The sequence below is a fragment of the Staurois parvus genome, unplaced genomic scaffold (assembly GCF_062004578.1).
Source record: "Staurois parvus isolate SC_StPar_1 unplaced genomic scaffold, SC_StPar_1.0 ptg000130l, whole genome shotgun sequence".
NCBI lineage: Eukaryota > Metazoa > Chordata > Amphibia > Anura > Ranidae > Staurois > Staurois parvus.
In genome coordinates, this window is record NW_028317926.1 from 13,278 (window position 1) to 40,141 (window position 26,864).

The 26,864-nt window shown below is 42.2% G+C and overlaps 1 protein-coding gene across 1 annotated transcript in view; it reads right to left on the bottom strand.

The window, feature by feature from the left end:
- The window catches only part of LOC149466411 (kinesin-like protein KIF15-A), a gene marked incomplete at its 3' end in the record, with an annotated part of 78,566 nt that overhangs the window by 12,444 nt on the left and 39,258 nt on the right, over positions 1 to 26,864 (bottom strand). The window contains exons 11-18 of the mRNA XM_089672544.1: positions 24,876 to 24,999; positions 16,112 to 16,200; positions 15,148 to 15,357; positions 13,570 to 13,747; positions 8,468 to 8,606; positions 7,666 to 7,807; positions 4,623 to 4,823; positions 3,102 to 3,209 (exon numbers count right to left, since the gene is read on the bottom strand). Of these exons, the coding sequence (XP_089528670.1) occupies positions 3,102 to 3,209; positions 4,623 to 4,823; positions 7,666 to 7,807; positions 8,468 to 8,606; positions 13,570 to 13,747; positions 15,148 to 15,357; positions 16,112 to 16,200; positions 24,876 to 24,999 (1,191 nt within the window). The remainder of the gene's footprint in view (positions 1 to 3,101; positions 3,210 to 4,622; positions 4,824 to 7,665; positions 7,808 to 8,467; positions 8,607 to 13,569; positions 13,748 to 15,147; positions 15,358 to 16,111; positions 16,201 to 24,875; positions 25,000 to 26,864) is intronic.

The window sequence follows — 26,864 nt, forward strand, 5'->3', positions numbered from 1 at the left end:
CCAAATTCAGGTATGGTTTAAGCAGAGGATTTGTGTTTCCTCTGCTCAGCTGCTTCCCTTTGGGGCAAGTAATATGCATCTGTCAGCAGTTTACTCATGTGTATGAGTTAGCGTGACAATTTTTGCTGGTATCTTATGCCTTCCCCACAGTTTTAGGTTGCTTGCCGACAAGCCTACCTGTGTGTATGTAAACTGATTTGTGACACCCATGCTACAGGTTATTATTGACAGCATGTGCGGCTGGTTTGATCAGCATCTGGGCATTGAATATTACTTTTGCACTATAATTGAGACTGGAATACCTGAGGTAAATTATCAGTGGTTAATCTAACAGCCGTCATGTTTTCCAGTGTTTTTTTCTTTAGATCATATATAAAATCATGTTTTATTCATTATCCAACTTCTGAAGAAGGAGTGAAGTATGCACTGAAATGCAATTACTTTTACCCAATCCTATTGAACTTGGAGTGTTTTTTCTCTTTTTCTTCTATGAAGCCTGGTGTGAATTACTTCATCTGGTTAGTGCTTGAGCAGATTGATTTTATACCCAGCATCTAAGGCTGGCCAGAGATTGATCAAAATTTGGCTGGTTCAGCAGGGACTGACATGCATTGTATCAAAGGACCAAATAAAATAAATATAAAAGCAAGAAATATAGTGTAGTACATCACAAAAAGGTTCCACATTCAAAATGTATACGTGCTCTGCTCACATTATTTTAATAATGCCATGTGCTTAATAAAACATCCAGTGTTTATCCGTGCAGTGAACTCCATGTACAAACTACTTTACCAGGTATTACTTCCACTTTTGCACATATCAACTTGTGAAAAGGCTTCCCTCTTTTCCAACATCCAGATGATTCTCACTTCCCAATGGTATGTTACCAAAAAGAAAAATACATAACAAATGTATTACTGTTTTTAACTGGGTCACATCAAGAGACATTGTCCTTCAAAGGAAATGCAGAGCAAGTTCTTTAGGCATGCAGGTTCTGCAGCCCGACACTTACGCTAAATGATCCTCCTCAAGTTATTTGGCAGGAGGCTCATACGGCATATGAGATGGGGGATCTCAAACAACCCTTCAACAAGGCTGCAAAAGCATGTGATTAAAACAAATACTCTATGACTAAGTGACCCACTACCATAGTGGTCAGGTTCCTTGTATTGGCCTTAGGCCAGTCAGCTAGAGTTTGAGAGATAAAGTTTGTGGCCAAGACTGGATACAGAGAATGTCCTCCCAGCAAGAGCAGAGTTCTAGAAAGGGCCTCCCAGCCATTTGGTGGTGTGGTCCTTAAAGTAAAGTATCCTCCACTGGGAGGCAGATGCTCTAAGCAGACATGGTGCTGCGATATACCTTTTTTGTTTAAGATTTGATACTGTGCAAGGATTTCTTTTTTACATTTTCTAAATGAGTAAATAACTCATCTGGTAGCTTTACGCTGGTGTTTCTTTCCACACGTCTTTCTTTGTTTAGTAACAAGAATGGATCCCCTGTGAGTAAGGATAGACAGAAATATACCAGTTAGGTCCACAGACTGGTCTTTGAAAAACTGAGAAGGAGAATCAATCTGAGAGGTAAGTGTTATCTAAAAAAAACAACTAAAGTGGAGATTTGATGCTTGATGGTACTCGCAGTACTTAAGACCCAATGCTAATCTAGAAGATAATGGAGAAAAGATAGGATTCATCAAAAGAAGGCTTCTTGTGATGGAATTTCCATGAAATACATATTCCAAGTATGGTAATAGACTTTGGGATGTCAATTTCCTGTCTATTTATCTTCTATACTATTATCATAGAAAGCGAAATTACAGAAAATCCCAAATTTTGGGTTGTCCCCAAGGGATTATCTTAAATTTGCTTTTTAGCTATGGGACAGTAAGTGAAGGGAAATCTCTGAAATGGGCCAAAGGTGGCAAAAAAAGACTAAAACACTTCCTTGCTCTATCTTTATCAAATAATGCCATCTGTGACGCAATCATTTGGAAGCAGCAAGATGTCCAGGTGAAGTCCATAGAACTGTAGAAACGAAAAATATTTCTTTGAGGAAAAAAAATTATGCCTATTCTCCTAGGAAACCAGAAAGAAAAAAAACAAAACACTGAGCCATGCAGGGAGTGGTTCTACTAGGCTATCTTTAAAGCTGTGTTTTGCCACTGTCCAATCTCCTGAAAGCAGCAGCATAACCCAACGTACCTGAATAGTCACACTGTGTCCCATTAATGTACAACTAGAAGGACCTCCATCTTTCTGGAAGAATTTTCCTGAGCTGGCCGTCATTTCCAACATTCTCTGATTCTCTCCTCAATGGATGAGAATTTTTTTTGTGTGTAATTAACTTGCGCTAACCAAACTGCTTCTAAAACATAATCTGCTGTGCAAGAAGCATAACAAAAAGGGTGCTATGTACATTGTACAATATCTCAGGGGATCAGTCCTCATATTCAGGATTATTCACTTCAGTAGTAAGCGCCATGGTCCTGGTAACTGTAGACCAGTTGACTAGTACACAATAGTAATATAAAAATAGGATGGGGGCCCTACTACCTCTACGTTACTCAAAATGATTTATAAAATTACATTTAACATTTTAGAATAGAGTACTACAAATATACGAATGCAAAATGTAAATCTCAGCTAAGGAACTCAGACAACAACAAAAAAAACAAAAAACAAAAAAGCCCCAGCATATTTATAAAGCAAATGTGTGTAAAGCCAAATTTAAAGAAATTAAATGAGAAGGGGGTGTTATCATGTAAACAAGTCATGTGACTTTCTGTCTTCCAGTGCTTTAAAGTGTTATTCACAAAACATTCCATGGGACATTGCAGGCTCCACACTGTGGTCTGTATTTTATGAATGCCATGTACAATATGAGTGTCCTTTGGTCTAAACACACACACCGAAAGCCAACATTGCACATGCATGTCTCAGAGTACATTCCTGGAAAGCCTTGGTAACTATGCCAATCATTTGCAGTAAATAAGCACTGCAAGCTACAGTATGTGAACAAGGAAAAAAAAAAAAACAACAAAAAACACATACAAATAAACCCCCCCCCCAAAAAAAAACCCCACTATATTATGGTGAACCAACCTCTTCCATATGTGTGGAATGATGCTCCATCTTGTTAACCTGTTGTTGTAACTTCATATTTTTGCTCTCTTCCTCATCAAGTTTAGCTTGCAGTGTTGTCACCTGCTCCTGTAGAATTATTTAAAACCGACAATTAATACAAACATTCCCTAGCATGTAACTCAGCTAGTCAGACTCAAAACTCAATTATAATCTGTTTATAACACATGCATTAAAACCTGGCTTTACTGTATGCATTTGTAAAAAAATAAAAAAAAATAAAAATAAAAGCCCCACCAAAGTATACTCTTCCTCTAATGTAGTTCTAAGTTGATTGCTCCCATGTAATGTTGGCTTTTGTAGCTTATAAAAAGGGCTAATGGAGACATCTTTACACTCTTTGCAAATTGCCAAAAATGCCCAACTTTTTAATATACCCTAGCTATAAACTGGCTAAGAAAATCTTCATTGTAGAACTCTGCCTCTCCTGTAAGCTCATTCAGTAAATATTCTAACATTACATGATGAGGGGGTAAGGCACAACTTGGAGGTAAACGTTATCAGCATGGATCAGCTAACCTAGTGTTTGAGGAGACAGGGCAGTGGAAACATATATTCAAACAGGTAACAGTTCCTTTAGAGTACGGGCTTTTAGGATTACCCAGTACACATACTGTATCCTGCATCCTTGTGTTATCTCAGTTGTGAATATGCAGCAAGCTAAATTGGACTATATATTTATTTTAATGTGTACATTTAAACATTTTGTGACTTGATTTTAAAACATGTAGTTTTGGAAAACCCACTGCATTTTAAACTGGACTCATGTTTCACTTCAAATTAGTGTTAAAGTGGAGTTCTACCCAAAAGTGGAAACTCCACTTATCTGCCTTCCCCCCTCCACTGCCACATTTGGCACCTTTCTGGGGAGGGAGGGGGGTAGCAGGTACCTGGTTTTGACAGGTACTCCACTCCCATTTCGCTGTGACGAACTGAGCTGGAAATTGGCCCCCCTCTCCCCCCCGCAGTCCTCTGGGACATTTCACAGGTTCCAGAGGACTGCACCCTATTCACAAAGCGCATCATGATTCGTACATTCACTGCGCAGTAGGAAACCAGCTGTGAAGCCGCACGGCTTCACTGCCTGTTTCCCTTAGTCAAGAAGGCAGTGCCAAAACTGACAGTCGATTGAAAAATCAGTTCGGGGTGAGGACATAACTGAATCCCCGGGCAGGTAATATTAAAAGTCAGCAGCTACAGTATTTGTAGCTGCTGACTTAATTTTTGAGAGGGGGTGACGGAACTCTTCTTTACGTAGGGATTGTCTGACAGCTACCCAAGAGAAAGCACTAGTTTGCACCACCAAAGTGCATGCTGAAGGGAACTGGAGTACCACTAACCTACTGGGAATACAAAAGTAAAGGCATCCTGCTGCAGACTAAGTTGAGGCTTCATTGTTACTGACCTTGCTTTGCATCAGTGAAGAATGGAAAAGCCCAGAAATGGTATGCACCAACTGGCATCAGCATATTTTAGCCTTACCTGCATCATTCGGAGTTCCTCGGCAATAGCTTCATAGGCTTGTTCACTCATCTCTGGAGGGATGGGTTCATTGATTATATTGTCCTCAAGATAGTCCCCAGATTTAGGAGTATCCAGCAAATCATCTAGGATGCCATCTGGACTGAGACGAGGAACAAGTCGTGACCTTAAGTTATAAGCTTTTGTTGGCGTAGTCAGAATCTGGTAGAACAGAAAAAAAAAATACAAGATCGCAAACTAAATTCAAAATGTAAAAAAAAAATATGACATGTCTACTTTGCAGTGTACAAAAGCAGAATAGACATTAAAGCACAGGTGACTGAATCACACTATGGATACAATTAGAGTCCCACTGCTGCCAAACAAACAATGGATGGAGATCGGACTCCGGTAAGTCCGGGCAGCACAGTGGCTAAATGGTTAGCTCTTCCGCCTGGCAGTACTAGGGTCTTTGGTTCAAATCCCAGCCATGGCACCTCCTGCCTGGAGTTTGCATGTTCTTCCTGTGCCTGCGTGGGTTTCCTCCGGGTTCTCTGGTTTCCTCCCACACTCCAAAGACATGCTGGTAGGTTAATTGGATCCTGTCTAAATTGGCCCTTGTATATGAACGTGAGGGACCTCAGATTGTACGCCCCTTGAGGGTTAGGGATTGATGGGAATGTACAATATATATGTAAAGCCCTGCGTAAATTGACAGCACTATATAAGTACCTGAAATAAATAAGTATAAGGGAGGCTGGGATGAAGCGGCACCCAAAAGATCTTTTTACATTGAGGTAAAAAACCTTGAGCCTTTAGAACCACTTTAAAGACTTAAAATTTATCTCTGGCTTTCCATATCTGCATAGTTTTTCTAAGTACTAAACTACTGTATATACTGTACACGTTTCACATAAGCGACTCAAAATATTGAATCCACTGGGTTTTGCATATGACAGTCAGGGGGGAAAAAATAGTTAATTGAGGAACACATTCAACAGACTACAAGAAAATTTTTTATCAAGTACAAAAATGTATTTTGTCTATCATCCACCAAGGGACACAGACATTGTAAAAAACAGTCAGGAAGTCCAATGACAGTCCATTGGAGGATTGGCAACATCCACTGATACGTCCAATAAATACTACCATCTGCACATCATAGGCATCTGAGGGAACAAACTCCTGAATCAAGGGCAGATAAGAATCCATTGCAAAAATGAAAAAAAACGCCATGACTTAGGGGAGAACAAAGGATCATACGTGTGTTTCAGAGCATGAATGAAGGTTGGACCTCTGCCATTGAGAGCTGGAGAGACAACTAACAAAATAAAAAAGAACAGGTAAACACCATCACAACACTAAATGGCAGAAGGAATGCAGAGTGACCAATAGTCCATCCAGCGGCTGATGTCCATGCTCAGTCCCTCAAGATTTAACCATTCTGAGGTAAAGCCAGTGGCAAGCGGGAAATTCAAAAGGTGCCCTGGGGTGCATATACAAACATAGCTCCTGGTGGAAAGTCTTCAGGCAATGCCAGCGGCTGTGGACTTTAAAAAAGCTGTGGCTAACTTGCTAACAGACTGGGCTCTGAAGAGTGCCTAAAGCAGTACACACTGCTAGAAGGTTATTTCCAGGCAAGTTCCACAAGGAATATTTACCAGAACACTGCAGAAGCAGGAATGGCTAATGCCATCTGTGACTTGTCACTGGAGACAGCAGTAAACATCCTGGATGATAATGGTGTGGCTGACAATATGGTGGGAGAGAGACTAAGCAGGCCTGAACATGCTTTAGAAAATGGCTTGTGCATGTACTGTATGACATACCAGAAAGGGGCTGCACATGCTCAGCAGGGATGCAAAGGCAGTGTAATGGCGTCAATTTAAAAAAATGGCCCTATGCCTCCTCCCGCCAACACCCTGCAGGTTTAGTAGCCAGAACTCCTAAGTCAACCCATTGGGGTACCCAAGGAGTAGTTTTTAAGCACACCCCGTTTCTCATAGGGGCGATTTCCTGACTTACTGCAGTTGTGTGGTCCTGGGACACACTGCAGTCCCAACTAGGCAGATTGGATTAGTCAAGATCCAAGGGACATGCGCCATTTAAATAGCCTCACATTCAGGGAGCTGGATATACTCCCCAAATCTTAAGGGAGAGTGTTCCACCACACAGGTGCACCGTAGCCCTGGACCTGTACAGCACTCTGCAGCTGACTTAGGACAGTACCTTCAACAAAGTCCAATGTGCTCTATTCTCAGAGTAAAGAAGACATCAGTTCTAGGACACTAGCAAAAACTGGAACATGATGAGAGTTGGAGCGATACTAAGCAGTCCTTATAGCTTTGTTTTGCTAGTGTTCAATTTTCAGGAGAGCATAACCCTATGTACCTGAATTACCCTTCCGTGTCCCTTAAAGCAGTAATAAGGCCTAGTGTTTATGGTTTATTTTTTTAACAGGCCCCCTGCAGTGGTATGCCATAATGTGCAATACTGCATATTAGCACACTATGGCAGACATTTTTAAAATTGAGCCCTCCAGTAGTGCTGCGACTGCTGCCAGTGCTCCCATTTTCCCTCCATGTTTGCGCCAATCCGGACACTTGAAAGGCTGGACAGCAATGATGTCACTTCTGCACATACACACACAGGAGTCATCATAGCGGCATAGCGTTCTGCATTCATTGCACTGTAAACCCTAAATGCAGAGCATCACTGCGCATGTGCAGAGATGTCAACTGCAATTGCTGATGTAAATATCTCCTTAATGGTGCATGTTTAGGAGATATTCACATTATCTACAAGTGAGCTATACCATAAGTTTAGCTGTAGGTACACTACCGCTTTAAAGTATGAATATGAATTATACTGGGCAACTAATAATCTTCCTTGCTCATCTTCTATGTGTCTATGTATTGTGAGTCCCTGATTGTCTTGAGGAACACAATACGGCCAATACAGTATGTATGGCTTTCCTTTGCATCTGCTGCACAATAGAAAGGTTCTATACAGATAATATTTAAATGCAGATTTATTTTGCTTGCCCAGTACTAAGGATTCTTACCTTTATTGTCTCTGCATGAATTTTGTTCAGTTGAGACACTTCATTCCTCTTGTGAGCTTTGATGGCCTCCAAAATGTTCTCAAGATGCTGATTAGACTTGAGCAAAGACTGAAGTTCAGATTCCTGTTCAACCTGCTTCTTCCTAAGAGATTCAAACATACATTTGTATAGATTAATTCTGTATTCCCTTCCAAAATTAACTTGACATTCAATATTAGGCACCTCTGCAGTGCTGATATTCCCAAGCTTGTGGCAAGGATTGCTCTTGTTGCAGAAGAATCCTTGAATACCAAGTAACTGTCATCAAGTGCAATTACACAATCTTTGCTCCAGTCATGCAATCCTCTGTGACAGCCAATACTTTGATCACTGGTGGACCCAGCAAAAGGAAAATTTGAAGAGGTTTAGGAAGGCTACTGGCTGTTATGAAATTGCTTACCTAAAGATGCAGTCTTCTGAAAACTTTATAATCTAATTGCTGTTTTCAGGCATTAAATATCTTTTTGAAAAAAATGTTCATGCATATAAAATGTGTGGTACTAGACCCAATATCCAAGAAGCATCACTAAAAATGGAAGAGAAAGGTGACTTAGGGCTAATCTCTCTTGCAAGTCAGAGCTCCTGATCTGTATAGTTGTTTGGAGTCCGTGTCAAAGCAATGGAGCCTTTGGATCAACATAGCAGCCAGGCAACAAGTACAAGCACAGCATATTAAATGCAAGCTCATCAATGGCATTCTCTCTCTAAATGTTATCTTTAGGATACATTGTATTAAAGGATCAGAAGAAGACTATCAACTAACTTTGTCAATTCTTTGAATTCTTCATATTCTTGTTTTGCTGTGGCCAGCTCACTTTGAAGCTGAAGTACCTTCTCCTTTAGTCTCTCCGTAGAAACTGCAGTATTTTCAGAGGGTATTGGTGTGGAGTGCATTGGTAAAGCTGGAGACAGGAGAAAAAAAAAATGTATAGAAAAATCACATTAAAAAAACAAAAAACAAAATCCCCACAAAACATTTAGGATAATATTTATAAAGGCTTTCAATGGATTTGATTACCTTTTTAAATGTTTTAAAAAAGGACTTGAGCAAAAGACACGTCCATGCAGGGGCTCTCAATGGCACAGTAAAAATAAACAACAATGTTATAACACCAACATTGCAGAAGGCAAGCCCATGCAGGGGATATCAATGGCACATAAAATACAAAAACAGTGAAGCTCAAACCATAAGCAAATATCTATCGCCTCACAGAAATCAAACAAAAATAAAGAGGAAAAAAAAAAAAAAAAAAGGGAGTAGAGAAGGAAGAAGACAAGACCAGAAGCATGGGTCCGGGAACGCCACCACCGAACAGAATTATACACCCAGACTAGGCAGGGGGAGCGTGGGAAAAGCATACATGTCAACCACGGCTCCCATATTTTCCAAAATTTCGGTTGGGAGTTATTACGCATACTCGACATCTGTTCTTGAGCATCAGAGTGGTCATATGGTCCTGCACCCCCTGAAGAGGGACAGATGTACTTTTCCAGACCTGAGCAATTGTTCTAGTTGCCGACAAGAACAAATAGGAAGCCAACAGGCCTGTTATGGGACAATGAAGCTTCCCGGATATATAGAGAGCTGGAACAAGGTGTAAAGAAGGCCAAATACACGAGACCAAAAACTAATCAGTCTTGGGCAAGACCACTATATATGCAACATCTCCACGATGGCCACAACCCCGAAAGCAGCGATCACTATAGGCAGGGTTCGCCTGGGATATATGAGCTGGGAGACAATACCAACGAAACAGTACTTTATATGCCGCATCCAGTGTGGCTGTATTAAATGAACATTTAGCTATAAGTGACCAGGCCTTATTCCAGTCCTTCAGATCTACGACCGCCCCCAAGTCGCGCTCCCACTGAGCGACATATGATAGAGATGTACGCGTTGAGCGCCTATTCAAAGGATGCATAGAGTAAGGAAACCCAGGGTGCCCGGACGCTGTTGGCTATAAAGGCTTTTAAATTAACTGTATGAATGTCACAGTTATATAAATATGCCCAACAGTATTTGAAGTCCCGATTTTTAGGTTTCTGATTTCATAAGTTGAGAAAGATTTCTAACCATTTCAAAATAAAAATAGGAAGGAAAAAAAACCTCTGCTAGACAGCAACTTTGTTCAAAGGAAAATTTCATATCAACACATTTTCCTTCCAAGATGGTTATTTTGCGCACCTGAGGCTTCCATCTTGCATTGAAGGCCATTACTGCCTGACCCCTGGAAACAGAGCTGGCATTCAGGTCTGCCATACTGTGCTCTGTTCTGTAACAATGCTGCAATCCCCTGCCTATAAACATTGCTGAGGTGACCTGGCCTCCAGGGCTAGGTGGAGGACCAGGCGGCCCACTATAAATCCCCCCTGACACGGTGAACTTTGATCTGCTCCAATTTGCCAAGAGAGAGCTCCACCTGCACTTAGCTGAGGTTACAAGATTAGAACTCCACTCCCGAAAGCAGACATATTTTGAGCAAGACAACAAGAATGGCAGACTTTTAGCTATGTTGGCACAACATGATGTTTTTACCATCTTGATCCATGAAATCAGAACCCATGATGGTAGAGTGGTAACTTCTCCGGATGCCATTCTGGATGAATTTAAAATGTATTATGAAAAGTTAAATACCCCTTCCTTACCATCGGCTCCAGATATACCTAGTATGTCCTCCCTATTGGACACAGTTGCCCTTGGTTGGCTTTCAAACAAGGAAAGATCTAGTTTAGTACAGCTGATCTCTCAAGATGGACTGAATAACTGCTTGCACTTCTTCTCTAATGGGAACCAGGTGCTGATGGTGTACCCATAGAATTTCACAAAGAACACATGGAGTTTCTAGCCTCTCGATTGGCGCTGTTGTTTACCCAATGCCTTGCAGTGGACAGACTTCCCTCCCCTATGAGTGAAGCCCACGTGATAATTTTTTATAAGTCTCCCAAAGGCCCCACACTTTGTGCCTCTTATAGGCTCATTGTCCTACTGAACAGTGACCTAAAGATTCTAACCAAACTTCTCACCTGCAGATTGAATTCTTTTGCATTCAGTGGTTGATGCAGATCAAACTGGATTCATGGCTCATAAAGCCACAGATATTAATTTGTGTAGACTTTTTATGAATATCCATGCTCAAAATTCCAATGTACTTACCAGGGTGGTGGCTTCACTTGACAGACAGGGCCTTTGATACCATGGAATGGCCTTACGTCTGGTAGGTGCTATTTATACGCTTGCTCCAGACTATATATCACAGCCCTACGGCTGTTCTCAGATTGGGAGGTGGTTTATCCTCCCCCTTCACCCTACATAGGGGTACCCAGCAGGGCTGCCCTCTCACCACTATTCGCTATTGCAATTGAGCCTGTGGTGGAGGCCCTGCGAGTCTAACCTTTCATTAAGGGTTTATGGATTGCTTGGCTGGAGGAGAGGCGTGGGACGTGGACGATTTATTTATTGTTCCTCAATGATGCAGATCCTTCGTGGAGGGAATTCTCTACCATTACGAGGCTGAGGGTTAACTGGTCCAAATACTTGCTATTCCCAATTGACCCTGAGACCAGTAGTTCGGCACAGTCACCTTTACAGCTACAATGGGATGAGTAATTCAGATATTTGGGAGCAATAGTATCAGGTAAAGCCACGGATTACGGCTCAAAGTGTGGGAGAATCTGCCCTTATCACTATTGAGCTGCATAAATTTGATAAAGGTGAAAAAGCTTCCCAAATTCATTTACCTGTTTAGACACTCCTCTCAATGGATTCCAAAGAACATGTACATTTGAATCAATTATTTTCTTCCTTTTTGTGATCTTGTCCTTCGTGAAACAAATCGACCACATTAATGAGGCCCACCACCAGAGGGGGTTTGGCTCTACCAGACTGCCACAAATACCTCTTGGCTTCCCAATTGGTGATGGGTAAGTTGTGGCTATGCCCCAATCTGACCAATACTCCCATAGTGTTAGAGGCAGCAATTCTACGCTCCTTAGAGGCCCTTCAACACCTTCTTTTCCGTGGCTCCAAAGCCCCCTACCTACTGACGCCCTCCTTTGTAACCACTATCAAAGCTTGGAAATTGGGCTTGGCTACCGAAGCTTTTCCACAGGCTGCGGTTTCCCCGAATACTCCACCTTGCCACATTTTTATACATTTCCTGACCCATGGGCCTGGGCCAAATACAGAATAACTCTGATGTCCCACATTGTAGACAATTGTTGCCTGCAACCCCCCATATTTCATCCTCAGCTTACAATGTTTCTGCCTGCTACTATTTTCAGCACCAACCTAGAGCAACTGCTTCGGACGGAGTTCTCCAAAATAACTGTTTTAGTGTTATACAAATATTTGCTTTTAGTCTCCATCCCTGATTCATCTGCTCAATGGTGTTTGTGGGACATTCTGGAATTAGACGATCAACACTGTGTGACTCCACAAAATGAACCCTGCAACCTCACCAGAGTGCCAATTCTCCTGGAGACTTCTCTCAGGTCTTTTGGAGCTGTCCTGCAATCACCAGATACTGGGGAAAGGTGATCCCCACAATAAATGGTATTGAGAGAAAGGGGGGGGAGAGAGAAGAGGGGGAGAAGGGAGAGAGAGGGGGGAGAAGGGAGAGAGAGAGGGGGGGGAGAAGGGAGAGAGAGGGGGGGGAGAAGGGAGAGAGAGAGGGGGGGAGAAGGGAGAGAGAGAGGGGGGGAGAAGGGAGAGAGAGAGGGGGGGGAGAAGGGAGAGAGAGAGGGGGGGGAAGGGAGAGAGAGAGAGAGGGGAGAAGGGAGAGAGGGGGGGGAGAAGGGAGAGAGAGAGGGGGGGAGAGAAGGGAGAGAGAGAGAGAGAGGGGAGAGAAGGGGGAGAGGGGGGAGAAGGGAGAGAAGGGGGAGAGGGGGGAGAAGGGAGAGAGGGGGGAAGGGAGAGAGAGGGGAAGGGAGAGAGGGGGGAAGGGAGAGAGGGGGGAAGGGAGAGAGAGGGGGGGGAGAGAGAGAGGGGGGGAGGGAGAGAGAGGGGGGAGGGAGAGAGAGGGGGGAGGGAGAGAGAGGGGGGAGGGAGAGGGGGGGGAGGGAGAGAGGGGGGGGGGAGGGAGAGAGGGGGGGAGGGAGAGAGGGGGGAGGGAGAGAGGGGGAGGGGGGGGAGGGAGAGAGGGGGGGAGGAGAGAGGGGGAGGGAGAGAGGGGGGGAGGAGAGAGGGGGAGGGAGAGAGGGGGGGAGGAGAGAGGGGGAGGGAGAGAGGGGGGGAGAAGGGGTAGAGGAGAGAGGGGTAGAGGAGAGAGAGAGAGAGAGAGAGAGAGAGAGAGAGAGAGAGAGAGAGAGAGAGAGGTAGAGGAGAGAGAGAGAGAAGGAGAGAGAGAGAGAGAGAGAGAGAGAGAGAGAGAGAGGGGGGGGGATAAACACACACCCCATGAGGATGCAGGCAGGGGGGATGAACTTTCACTCTGATCACCTACGCAATCCGAGCAGAAGTGGGAAAGGGTACTTATCAAAACTAGGTACATGCTCCCCCCTAACAAGAACAAAAACAAGAACAAAAACAAAAACAAAAAAAAAACTTTAGATGAAGTTGCACTTCAAAGACCAGTCCATACCACAGAGTGACAGGCCTACTGTTGCAAAGAATGCCATTTAATAAAAATCTTAGAGCCCTAGTAACATCTAAGTTTTAACCTACATCACAAAAGGCAATGAGACAGACAAGAGGATAACCTCTCACCTACCCATGTACCCATGTCCTAGGGCTTCTGTTCACTTCTGGTATATTATTTCTTTAGTTAGCTTTAGTCACACAAATTTGTAGTAGTGCTCATACCAATGATAACAGTTAATAAATATCAAAACAGCTTCAATTAAAACAAAAAAGAAAAATAAATTTACCTCCATTATTCTTTGCACATGAAGAAGCTTCCAAGAAAGCTCTCTCAAGCTCTGCGATCATTTGATTGTTAATTTCTTGCGCTCGTTTTACAGACTGGAGAGAGCGGAGACTCTTATTCTCTTCCCTTAGACTGTGGTTCTCTAAGGCATATTTGGCTACTCGTGGGTGATGCTCAATCTAAATATAGGACACATATATAGAGACAAGTCCATTATTTTCCAAGAAACTGAATTCTGCAACCTCTATGAAAAAATATGCATTAGAAGAAAAACATAGAAAGCAGAGAAAATGAATACTGCAACTCTATTCTTCAGGATTCTTATGTTACAGCAACACAGAAAGACCTTCAGCTCCACCATACCAATTAAGAGAAGACTGCCACCTAGCTATGCAGTTTACGATATTACGGCGTGTGAATGCTTCAAGTGAAAAACTGTCACGAGTGTCATGCAGTCTGTTTTTGGGTAGGCCAAGTCTGAATAATGGACATGGGTTCTAAACAAATGAAAAGTGATAGCAAGTGTGGCGTTTGAAAGTCACAAGTAGGTAAAAACTTAAATTAGATTGAACTGGAGAACCACTGCATTTTAGGATAAAGATTTAAGGACTGTAACGGGCCTATGCAAGCAGGGGTGCCTATGCCAGAAAATGTTGATTGTGCTACACATATTACTTATCGCTGCACACAGTGGGTTGACAGGAAAAATTATAGGCCCATTGTTCATGGTTAACTTAAATCTGATTAACTAAAGGGCTTTTAAAGCATCTATGAAAAATTTAGGGTACCAAAGTTTGTTGCTGCAGTTTTAAGGTTTGACATGTTGGGTATCTATTTAAATGGCACAGCTTTAGGAAACCTGGGTAATATATTGCATTTGTGAGTCCTAAAGTTAAAGTATTTTTTACTGACATCCCATTGCATCAATATCATGTGACAAAAAATTAAAGCTACTGCCACTTTATTCCTCAGGGTGTCTGCTTTCAGAAAATATATCATGTTTGGGGGTTTAGCTAAATCTTCATGCCCAAAATAATCTTTTAGGCGTGTGCAAAAGAAAAAACAAAAAGCACAAATCAATGTCAGTGAAAGAGTTAAATCTCATTTGTCAAATTAAATAGTGCAACACTGAACCTTAGACCATTCAGGAGTATGAATCATTACAGTGGTTGTCAACCTTTACATAAATCCTACTGAAGTGACTAGCCTCAGATGATAGATTAAATAAATGCTCCTACATAAGTTGTACCTGTTTATCTGTAGCTCTCTCTCCTGTACAGCCTTCTAAAATACATAGAAAAAGGGTTCCAGATGGCCGGGGGGGGGGAAATCGGACATCTCTCAGAGAATAAAGAGGAGAGTTCAATTAAATCTGGATCCTGAGTGAACACACTCTGAAGGAAACCTGGACAGCTGAGGATGTCTATCACCTGCTGTATGCTGGTGGGGAGAAGGCCGTCACCTGAAATTGTCTGGTGTCAACACATGCAGAGAGCAGCGATTCATGCAGACAGAGGAAGGAGACAGCAGAAAAAAAATGAAAGTTTGTGCTTTCATTTCAATGCATTTTAGTCTTTACCTGTCCTTTTAAAACTCTGAGTTCTTCCTTCATCTCTGCTATGAGGTCGTCCTGTTCAGTATTCGACAAGGTTGCTTGGCCGTCTCTGTGAGCCTTCTCAAGTCTAGCAATGTGATCTTCCCTGAATTTAACAATCATTTTGTTTGACTGGATGAACTTTTCTTTCTTGCTGCAGAGGTCTTCCAGCTGAGCTACTTTCTGTAATACGGCCTGCAGAATAATGTTGAACTTAAAAAGGTGAAGGGTTGCTCTTTAGATTTCAACAAAATGCATTATATTGATAAAAGTACATTAACATGCAATGAAACCATTAAAGTGGGAATTCAGTAACAGAACTGCCCCAGCAGGAATCATAGGTAAAGTAGACATACAAGTTAGTTGGCCACTATGCCCACCTTTGTCACAAATCTAGATAGAAACTGCTGAATGGACACAGCAAGCACAGTCATTCTTACAAACATCGGGTAGTTGTTTGCATTTATACATATCCAAAATTTATACTTTCAAGTCAGTGTATGGAAAGAGAAGCAGATCCCCAATAATGCAGACATCCACACGGTTGAGCTAAAATACCTGAAAAACATTTCAATTTTTCAAATATTGTACTAGCCCACTGTGAATCAGCAACTGCAGAAAGTGCCAGTAGGAAATGTTTACTGAATCTATTAATTTAGGCAATATTTTAAAGTGGAACTAAACCCTCATATCCTTTTCAGCCAAGGAAGCTTCCATCTTAGCCTCTGTTTAATCTGCAACTGCCATGATGCTGCACGTGGTCAGTTATGACTGCAGTCATTTGATGGTTTAACAGCATGGTTGAGAGCACAAGTAAATGTGACAGTTAGCACTTCTGGCATGCTGGGAAAGTACCCTTTCTTGAAACTGGTAAATTGATGGGATTAGTTCCGTTTGAAACACTGTGAAAATATTTGAACTAATATGACCAAATGGACCATAACTTTACCTTTTTCTCATTTTCAGATTTCTCCAAAAGTATCATTGCCTCTAAAAAGTTGTTCATGTAACCTGCAATGTTCTCATCAACAGAAGGTGCTGGATTTAAAGATATAGGGTTATAATAAAAGAATACATAAAATGGCCAAAACTGTACAAGAAATAAATGCATTTAAAGCTGAATTGCAGTCATCTAGAAAATGTCATGTAATGAAACTAAATACATTTTTTTTAAACCCCAAAAATTAGTTAACCACTTGAGCACCTGAGGATTTACCCCCCTTCATGACCAGGCCTCTTTTTGCTACTCGGCGCTGCACTAATTCAACTGATAATTGCGCGGTCATGCAATGCTGCACCTAAACGAAATTTACGTCCTTTTTTTCACACAAATAGAGCTTTCTTTCGGTGTAATTTGATCACCGGTGCGCTTTTTATTTTTCACGCTATAAACAAAAAAAGGCCAAAAATTTTGAAGAAAAACAATATTTTTTACTTTCAGCTATAAAAAATATATAGTAAACTCAAAGTTTGTTATAAATTTAGGCCAAAATGTATTCTGCTACATGTTTTTGGTAAAAAAAATTCCAATAAGTGTATATTGATTGCTTTGTGTGGAAGTTATAGCGTCTACAAACTATGGTATAAATACTGCAATTTATGCCATTTTTCTGCTATACAGCGCTGAGCTAGTTTAACGGACAGTTGCGCGGTCATGCAATACGGTACATAAATGAAATTTACATCCTTTTTTTTCCCACAAATTGAGCTTTCTTTCGGTGGTATTTGATCGCCTGTGCGGTTTTTATTTTTTGCGCTATAAAACAAAAGGCTAACAATTTTGAGGAAAAAAAAAAACAATATTTTGGACTTTTTGCTATAAAACATGTCCAGTAAAAAAAAAAAAAGAAAAATCAAATTTAGTCATAAATTTCTGCCAAAATGCATTCTGCGACATGTCTTTGCTAAAAAAAATCCCAATACGTGTAAATTAATTTCTTTTACATGAAAGTTATAGCGTTTACAAATGGCGGGAAAGATACTGGAATTTTAAATTTTTATTTATACTAATAATGGCGCCGATCAGCGACTTTTGGCAGCAATCAGCGACATATGGCGGCGACTTATGGCAGGACTGCGGGACAGCGGCGGACATTTTGACACTGGGGGGGGGGGGGGGGGGAACTGACTTGGGGTCACTGACATCCCTAGTGACACCAATACAGTGATCAGTGAAAAAAAACCACTGAAACTGTACTAATGTCACTGGGGAGGAAGGGGTTAACATTTTTAGAATTTGCAGTGTAAGGGGAGTGTTTTACTAGGGGGCGGGGGTGTGTACTGGACGGGGGGGGGAGGGAGGGGGGAGCTGATCCAGGGAGAGAAACTCTGCAGCTTCTCACAAGCTGTCAGAGAACTGACACAGAACAGGGCTGTGTGTAAACAATGCAGCCCTGCTCTGTGTTAGCGATCACTGGCAATCGCGGGAAAACGGCCGGTAAAAACCGGCCGTGACCCGTCGGCTGACACCCGCGGGACAGGTAGGGCGGGCGCGCGCCCCCTACCTGTTTTGAAGGCAGCCGTTTTAAAACGTGCTTTTGCCTACGAGCGCCGCCCTGCCACCGTTTATATGCGGTGGCTGGGCGGCAAGTGGTTAAAAACAAAACAAATATGTCTGTCCCACTGCTTGATTTGTACATGCAATGTTGTTGCTGTAGATGAATGGTGGGAGTGTGCCAGCAGCTGCGCACAGACAACTCACATGTGTTAGGGACAGACCAAAGGAGGATCACTTAGATCAGGAATCTGCAATCAGTAGATCACAGCCATGTGACTGGTAGATTGTGACCATGCTGACTCGCCATCCCAGAGCTTCAGAGTGCAGTGCAGAGGAGCTACTTGTAAAGTTGGAGCTGTAGTAAGGAGCAACTGCCGTATAAGCTGATGCCTCCTCTGTAGTGCTGGCTCCTGCTCTTCATGGAGTGATATCAACTGCACTCCACCTCTTATCCTGGCTACCATTCTCCCGAGTGCCAGCAGCAGGGAAGAAGAGATCTTCAGGTCAGTGTGAAACAGAACACTGGGCATTATACTATAGGGCTGCTTTCACATTGATGTGCTGTGGTTTACCCACACCACGGGTGCAGTGCAGTGTACCTGCAACTTTCGTGTGGGTTTGCTGCGCTTATCTATAGACTTCTATTGTATCCTGCAGGTGTGTTGCACTTTCTGAAAGTGCACCAAAACTCCTGAATACAGGAGTTTCGGGGGAGCTTTCAGAAAATGCACCACACCTGCAAGATATAATAGAAGTCTATGGCAAAGTGCAGCTAACCCAGGAAAGTGGCACATGCACTGTGCTGCACCCACGGTGCAGTGTGAAAGCAGCCTTATAGGGTGGTCAGAACAGCAAGGGTTCATTTACATTTGCAGTTTGGGGGGGGGGGGGTGAAACCCCATAGTTAAAATGTGTTTTTACCACCCCCACCCCCACTGCAACCCCTTTAGCTGATGTGCCGGAGGTGTACACATCACAGCCGAAGCAGGAGTTATACGCCCTATCGTGGTTGGTAGGTTTAGCACCTACCAAGCATGACCCATTCAAGTGAATAAGGCAGCTCTGCAAGTGCCCAGCAACCTTGTGCAGTACAGCAAACAAGGTGTTAAAACAGGCAGTGTTGTGTTGCTCTCTCACTACCTGCTTTAACCCCTTGGACCCTGCAGAAGCATACAGTTGTAGGGCACTTCCAGAGTGGCCCCATTTACTTGAATGGGTCATGATTTGCAGGCGGTAGCACCCACCAAAAGCAACAGTGAGTTCAATTGCTGCTGCAGCACGTGCACACCTTTGACAACTGCTACCACAGGGTTTTACCACTTCCCAACTTTTGACAACTGCTGCCACATGGTTTTACCACCTCCCAACTTTAGAAGTGAACAAGCTCGAAAGGTGCCGCTGCCAAAATGCAATTAATTCTCATTCACAAATGCAGCAGGCACTACTGCCCCTCTGAAAAGCGATCCAAGTGTGTTTGACAGGTGGGGAGGAGGGGATATGTTACCTCCTCACCACCTGATTTAAACCCATGATTGCCAAATAGAGGTTTAAATCAGGTGATGAGGAGGGGACATTGTGCCCAGTGATCTTTGACGTATCCCATGTTGCTCAGGTAGATCACCTCTTTAAGGTTTTCTGTCCCTGACTTGGATACAGTTAGCCAGCTGGAACATCTATTGCAATATATGCAAAGCAAGAATCCCTGTTCTTATGCAAAAGTTTGCTAAAAGCACTTCAACATTTTCACATATTGGAACTTCAAAAAATAAATATAAAATATATATACATGTTTAACAGCTTTAGGGCATTCAACATTTCAAATGTAACACCATAGGGCCTTCCATAACACAGCAGACTGAGAAGTGAGCAAGTCATTCCTCTGATGGTGTAGCATCAGCCGTTGAGCTCTTTAAGTAACAGGCTTTTTACTTCCTCAGTACGGCAACGAAGGGTAACCTGGAAAACCTGGGGACACTTCCAAAAGTGGGCTCTTTGATTCTAGGTACAAATAATCACAAAAGTCTATGAGTGCATTTTATGTTGCCATAAAATGCTTGAATTCCATCTAATGAAAAAAAAAAAAAAAATTCTTGCTCTCCACTATACAGCATGGGTAGACAAATCTCCTGCTGTGTCCACTATATTTTGGCAGCCGGCCCCTGTGTTGCCATGGCTACTTTAAAGTTTAAATAAATGGAATAATGCATTTGGTTACCATTTATTAGAACCTGGGCTTTTCCATGTATATGCTAATTAACTTGTTTGGCTTGTTATGCAGCTAATGAAGTAGGAAGTGATGTTGGCAGGAAGTTGGGGGGAGGGGGAAAACAAAAAAAAACTTGAACACAGGCATGTGTTCAACACAAAGCATTAGATTTGGAAGACTATGAGGAGCAAGGGGTAGTCTGGAAGAGATTTTGGATAGAAGGAAGAAGACTTCATAATAAAGACTGGAAATAGGAACTTGACTTGGGTTGTAGATTTAGTGTCATCCCCATCACATATTTTGTCTATGCTCATTTGCTAGAAAGGATAGGTAGCTTGTGCATGTGTATATCGTACTGTATGCATATTTTTTGATACTCTGTTTACTAATATTGTACAGGTGTACGTCGGTTTACGAACGCCTTGGTTAATGTAATTTTCGGTTTACGAATGAAAATCCATTGAAAATAATGCCTCGGTTTACAAATTTTTTTTCACAATACAAAGAAGTGTAGGTCAGTGCCGATATTTAAATGCAAATGCTGGCTTTTTTTTTTCTTCACTATAGCTCACAGAATTAGCTGTCACTTTCCCCGGAGTTAAAAGAAACTGTTTCTTTTAAGAAACTAAAAGGAAACACCTTTTATGTGGTTTTTAATGAAGTCCATATGTAGTTAATTTTGATTTTATACAGTTATATTTGATTTTTACTGACCCTGTGTTTTTAATTATAATTTTTAACACAATTTTCACAATTTTAATTATAATTGATGAATAATTGTATTTTACTGCTAACTGTACAATGATCACCCTAGTCTTTTGAGGAGTCAATTACTCTATGGGTCTGACTGTATTTATGATCTAGAAAAGTTGGATACTTATGTGCCATAATAACTGACCTAAATTGTTTCTGTCAAAGTGCAATTTATATCGGTTATTCCCACTGCGCATGCACAGATGCTACGGGTTTTGCACATATTTAAGGAATTGTAGAATTTTCCTGCCTATTGTTTTAAGCCACATTATGTTGCTGTTATAAGACTATCGGAGTAGCTGTTTGTGCACTCTGTGTTCATTCTCTTTGAGATGTGATCAATGTATTTATTCAGAATCCACCATAACAATGGCACGGAGATGCACGCGCATCGTTATTAGATCCTATTTAACTTTGCACCGAAAATCCACAACAAAATGGCGCCCAGATATCGCGCATGTGCAGGGACATTTGTGAATATGGAATCACACGTTCCGCGCATGCGTGCAATAGCCGCGAAAACGGCGGGCGCAACCATCCGCGTGCCATTTTTCATTATTTATAGAACCAGATGGACGTCAGGCGTTGATAGCATACCCCCTATGAATATGTGTGGTAGCACGAAACGCGTCAGGGGGGAGCTACAACGCTGTGACGTCAAGCTGCCGAGGTCCTGTGTTGGTCCGGCAGCCATCTTTCCTATACACATGGTCAGTGTCTTTTTTCTTTTGTTTTGCTTTATATTGTACCTGTGACTGGATTATTAAAATTTGAAGCAGTATCATGCTATGTGGCCTCCTCCTTTTTTGGACTCTTGAGGAGTCCAACCATCCGCAGAGTTCTTTGGGAAGGAGAGAGAAGCTGCTGTCATCCACGGGCCCGTGGATGACAGCAGCTTCTCTCTCCTTCCCAAAGAACTCTGCGGATGGTTGGACTCCTCAAGAGTCCAAAAAAGGAGGAGGCCACATAGCATGATACTGCTTCAAATTTTAATGAGGAATCCATACCAGGCTATAGAGGCTCCTTTAAGACGCTACAGGTGACCTTCTGAGATATTTTCTCAAATGCGCAATATTATTGCGCATCTGGTGAGTGCGCAATTTATTATTTGATTATCACCAGAAGATTTGGGAAGGAATCACTCCTGTATTTGATATCTCACCATTAGACCTTCACATCTGACCGTTTATGTGGACATTTGTTTGCACTTTATGCACAAATTTTCACTTTAATGAGTGATTGGTTATTTGACACACTTCATCTTCCAACGTTGGACTATTTTATTGCATGATTTATATTGCTGATCATATAAGCGCTGCACCTTTATTTATACTTTGTTCTTGAGAGGTTCTTTTGGTACCTTTTTGGTGTCCCAGCTGCTCTACAATATAGCGCTCACTTTTTTCCTTTTTTGAATAAAAAGGAAACATGGTTTCTTTTTACTTGGGAAATAAACTAAAAGGAAACTCTTTTTCTTTTAGTGACAGCTGAATCTTTGAACTACAGTGAAGAGAAAAGGAAAAAAAAAAAAGTGGTAATTACATTTAAAAACCAGCACCATAAGTAAAACAACGTTGTGGGGTCCCGCCTCCATTCGTACCAAGTCCTTCGGGTCTGGTATGGGTTTTGAGGGAAACCACATCAAAAATGTGTTGAAAAAAAAAAAAAAATAATAATATGGTGTGGGGGTTCCCCCCAAGATCCATACCAGACCCTTATCCGAACATACAGCCTGGCAGGTCAGGAAAGGAGGGGGGGGGGGTTGGAAGCGAGCGCCCCCTCCTGAACCATACCAGGCCACATGCCCTCAACATGGGGGGGTGCTTTGTGGCGGGTGTGGTCCTCCCCCTCCCCCCTCCAAAGCACCTTGTCCCCATGTTGATGGGGACAAGGGTCGCTTCCCCACATCCCTGGCCGGTGGTTGTGTGGGTCTGTGGGCTTATCGGAATCTGAATCTGGAAGCCCCCAGATCCTGCACCCCCCATGTGAATGATTCTTTGACAAGTCCTTTATTAAAAGAAAAAACTAAAAGAATGTCCCCTGTAGTACAGTATCTCCAACGTCAATCACGGTGTCCGCTGCTGACCCGAAACAAGAATAAAAAAAAAGGCTCCGCTCCAGACGCTGACACCAAGCTGTCTGCCTGCTCCACTGGCTTGACAGTTTTTAAATATGTAAGGGGCAGGGTCACCCAGTGACATCACATGTGTGGCCCCACCTCCTTGTGTCATCAACCAGGGCATGCTGAGTGAATGTCGTCACAAGGAGGTGGGGCCACACGCATGTTGCCACTGGGTGGCCCCACTCCTTACATATTTAAGAACTGTCAAGCCACCTTAGAGTCAGACGGCTGGGATCCATTGTCGGGAGCGGAGCCTTTTTTTTTTTTTTTAATTCTTTTTTCGGGTCGGCGGCGGACAATGTGATTGACGTTGGATCTACTGTGGGGGACATTATTTTAGTTTTTTCTTTTAACAAAGGACTTGTCAAAGACTGTGTCCTGTCTTTTTTCACACTACACTTTGTTTTTTGTGAATGAGTAGCAGGACCATGTACCCCAAACTCATTCACATTGGGGGGGGGGCACGCGATCTGGGGGCTTCCAGATTACAATAATCCCCCTGCCCACAGACTCCAACAACCACCGGCCAGGGTTGTGGGGAAGAGGCCCTTGTCCCCATCAACATGGGGACTAGGTGCTTTGGGGGGGGGGGGGGGGGTCCCAAAGCACCCCCCCATGTTGAGGGCATGTGGCCTGGTATGATTCAAGAGAGGTGGGGTGCTCGTTTGCCCCCCCCCTTTCCTGACCTGCCGGGCTGCATGCTCGGATAAGGGTCTGGTATGGATTTTGGGGGGGGGACCCCCACGTCATTTTTATTTTATTTTGGCGTGGGAGTTCCCCTCGAAATCCATACTAGACCCGAAGGGCTTGGTATGGATGGACCTCATGCCGTTTTTTAAATTATTTTTTTAATTGCTGGCAATTCTCTCTCTTTTACATTCAGCGGTCAGTGAAGAACACTGCTGACAGCAGAAACATTGTCACTACTAAAATATCGCAAGACTTGATAAAATAACTCATGCGGTATTTTAGTAGTGTTTACGTTTTTCTGACTTCTGGAATGGTTTAATTGGTTTTCAATGTATTCCTATGGGAAACAGCGTTTCGGTTTACGAATTGTTCGCTATACGAAAAGTCCCGCAGAATGAATTAACTTCGTAAATCGAGATATGCCTGTACGTAGTTTGTAGGTACAGCATTTTTCCTTTAATAGAGCATGTTAAATTACAGAAGTTTGCTTTAAGGTCTCCTTGCTTTTAGCGTAAAGTACCCTTAAAAAACAAAGCAAAACATCCCCCACCTACTGTCAAAATACCCGATCAGCGGTTGCATCTGGTTGGATGCAGCTCCTGTTCAGCTAATTTTTCAATTGAAAGATGTTGGGAGGGAGGTGGCAAACAGGGCCACCTACTGATCAAATTTGGTTCAGGGTATGGCCAGCTTAAGAGGTAACGTTTATGTCAGGTTTTAGTTTCAGCCTATGAGCCCATTAGTAAGAACTGCTCTCATTTTCCTGTTACTCCCATACAGGAAACAGGGGAGGCAGCTGTCCACAGACATACACTGAAAAGAGATAAAAAGACTTCTAAGCCTCTCTCTAAATGGTAAGGTGTGTCTGTTTCCCTAAGAAGGATATTTCTATCACTTTGTCTGGAAATGAGGGGATCTTCCCAACTGATAACTCTGCCCGAATCTAAATACGGCTGGAGTTAGGCTTTAGTTGTAAATGACTGCCATAACAGCACAGCAAATCATAAGTATAGCATCTAGCAGTAACTCGCCAGTGGTATAAAGTTACAAGTGTCCATATTAGGGGAAAAACAAAAAAACAACACATTTTTTAGCAATCAGAATGACAGCTAAGTTCTTTGGGAAGCCAAAGCAAAGGTTGCAATGGCAGATGCAGATTTCATCAATAAACAGTTAGTACAGCCTATCAGAACTATACACATTATTAGATTCTACCACCAACATAGTCTCCAAGAATATGTTTCAAAATCTGTACAAAGTAGATAAAAAAAAAATCTTAATTAAAAGTCAAATAAAAATGTCAGTTTCAAGGAGTTTGACATCCAGAGCCATGACAAATTATTTATGCACTGACAGCTAGAGCCATCATTATCATGCCATGCACACAGTGTGAGGGTGAAGGAGTTAAGCAGGTAATAGGAAATGCTTTTGATTTCTCATCTCACCTCTGGCAATAGAAATATCCTGTGGCATCTGTCCGGAAAGGAGCTGAGAAAGCTGTTCCTTCAGCTTCTTCACCTCTGCTTGTAGCTGACTCACATTCCCCTGGGTGTCTTCATTAACTACAGCCTGGAGGTGTTCAATGATGACAAATTAGAATTAACTCTAGGGAAGAGCTGGACACACAATTCAGTGGCTTACTAGGTAGCACTGCAATATACAGTATCATTAAATATAAGTCCTATTAAATAAAGAAACACAAATAAACAAACATTCTCTCCAAGCCTAATGAATGGACATCTCCAGTGAGTGTGAAATGCTGCTAAGGGAGACTGTAAAAATAACCCAAAATATTGCAGCAGCATTTCAAATCTCAAAATGGTACTTCGGACGGATGTACTGCAGATACTGAATATCTCCCAAATGTTCAAAGAAAAAAAACAAAACAAAAAACCCCAATTTGTTTTGCTGAAAGAGCTTCTAACTATGCTACCAGGACAAAAACAAAACAATAAATCAGTGTACATCATCAAAGCACACGGTCAGATATAATCATCATTATTCCTGTAATTCTATCAAGACAAATATTGCCTTCTGTTCCAGAAGTTTTTAACCACTTGACCTCCGGAAGATTTACCCCCCTTCATGACCAGGCCATTTTATTGTGATAATACGCTACGTTACTTTAACTGACAATTTCACGGTCATGCAACGCTGTACATAACTTTATGTAATTTTTTTCCCCACAAATAGAGCTTTCTTTTGGTGGTATTTTATCATCTCTGTGTTTTTTCTTTGTGCTAAACAAAAAAAGACCCAAAAAAACAAAAACAAACAAAATTGGCTGCTTGCGATAAAACATGTAAAAAAATACAATTTCTTCATAAGTGTATATTAATTGGTTTACATGACAGTTATAGTATCTACAAATGGCGGTGTATATATACTGGAAATATTTTTAATACTAGTAATGGCATCGATCAGTGACATAGTGGGACTGCGGTGAACATTCTGCCACTTACTGACACTAGGTGGGAACTAACTGCCAGTGACACTAGTACAGTGATCAGTGCTAATAAAATGTACTGATTGCTGTAATAATGACACTGGGCAAGGAGGTGTTAACATCTGGGGCGATCAAAGGGTTAACAGTGTACTGTGTTGCGATTACAGTGTGGCGTTTTACTAGGGGATATGCTGCTTTCCATCTCTCTGCTTTGCAGAGAAATAGAAAGCAGCATGTCCCCGCTGACAGGAGAGAGATCTGTGTTTACATACAGATCTCTCTGCTGTCAGCTTCTCCACCGATTATGGAGTCCTGGCCATGAATCTCTGGTCGGGATACAGTGATTGACATCTTCCGGAGCCCATGAGAGCGCAGGTAGGGCGACATGTGTGCGCTTGTCCCCTATCCAGAAGTGAAAAATTATGTATATATACACACACGTGATTTTGCACAGCGCAAACCACCCTATAGCAATGCATCTGCTTAGGGGCGGTCTTTAAATGGTTAAGGACTGTGGAATGATAATCAAAATCTAAATTCATACTTTAATCACCAATGAGCGGAGTTTGCTGAATCAGAGCTGCATTCAGTAAAAATAATATCTATCGGCAAGTACCATTTCAATTAAATTCTAAAATGTTCGACAAGTAAACATTTCATAAAGTTCCAGAAGTAAATGTCCACATACGCACATTGTTATTGCCATAGTAGTTCAGTAGTGTAGCAGGAACAATCCAATTCTATAACATATGTAGCAGTCTTCCCCACAGCATAATGACAGAGTGCATATAATTTTTGCTCATAGTCCCCACACAATGGTATCCAGGTCCAAAGCTATTAAGTCCTGTCTTATTGAAGCTTTAGAAAATTGGGAAACAGAATCCTGATGCAGAAATGTCCCAGTGGCACTTAAAGAACTAGTAGCATCACCTGCACAGGAAATGTTGGAACCCAATCCTTAAGACCGTAAGCTTGAATAATTGTCTGT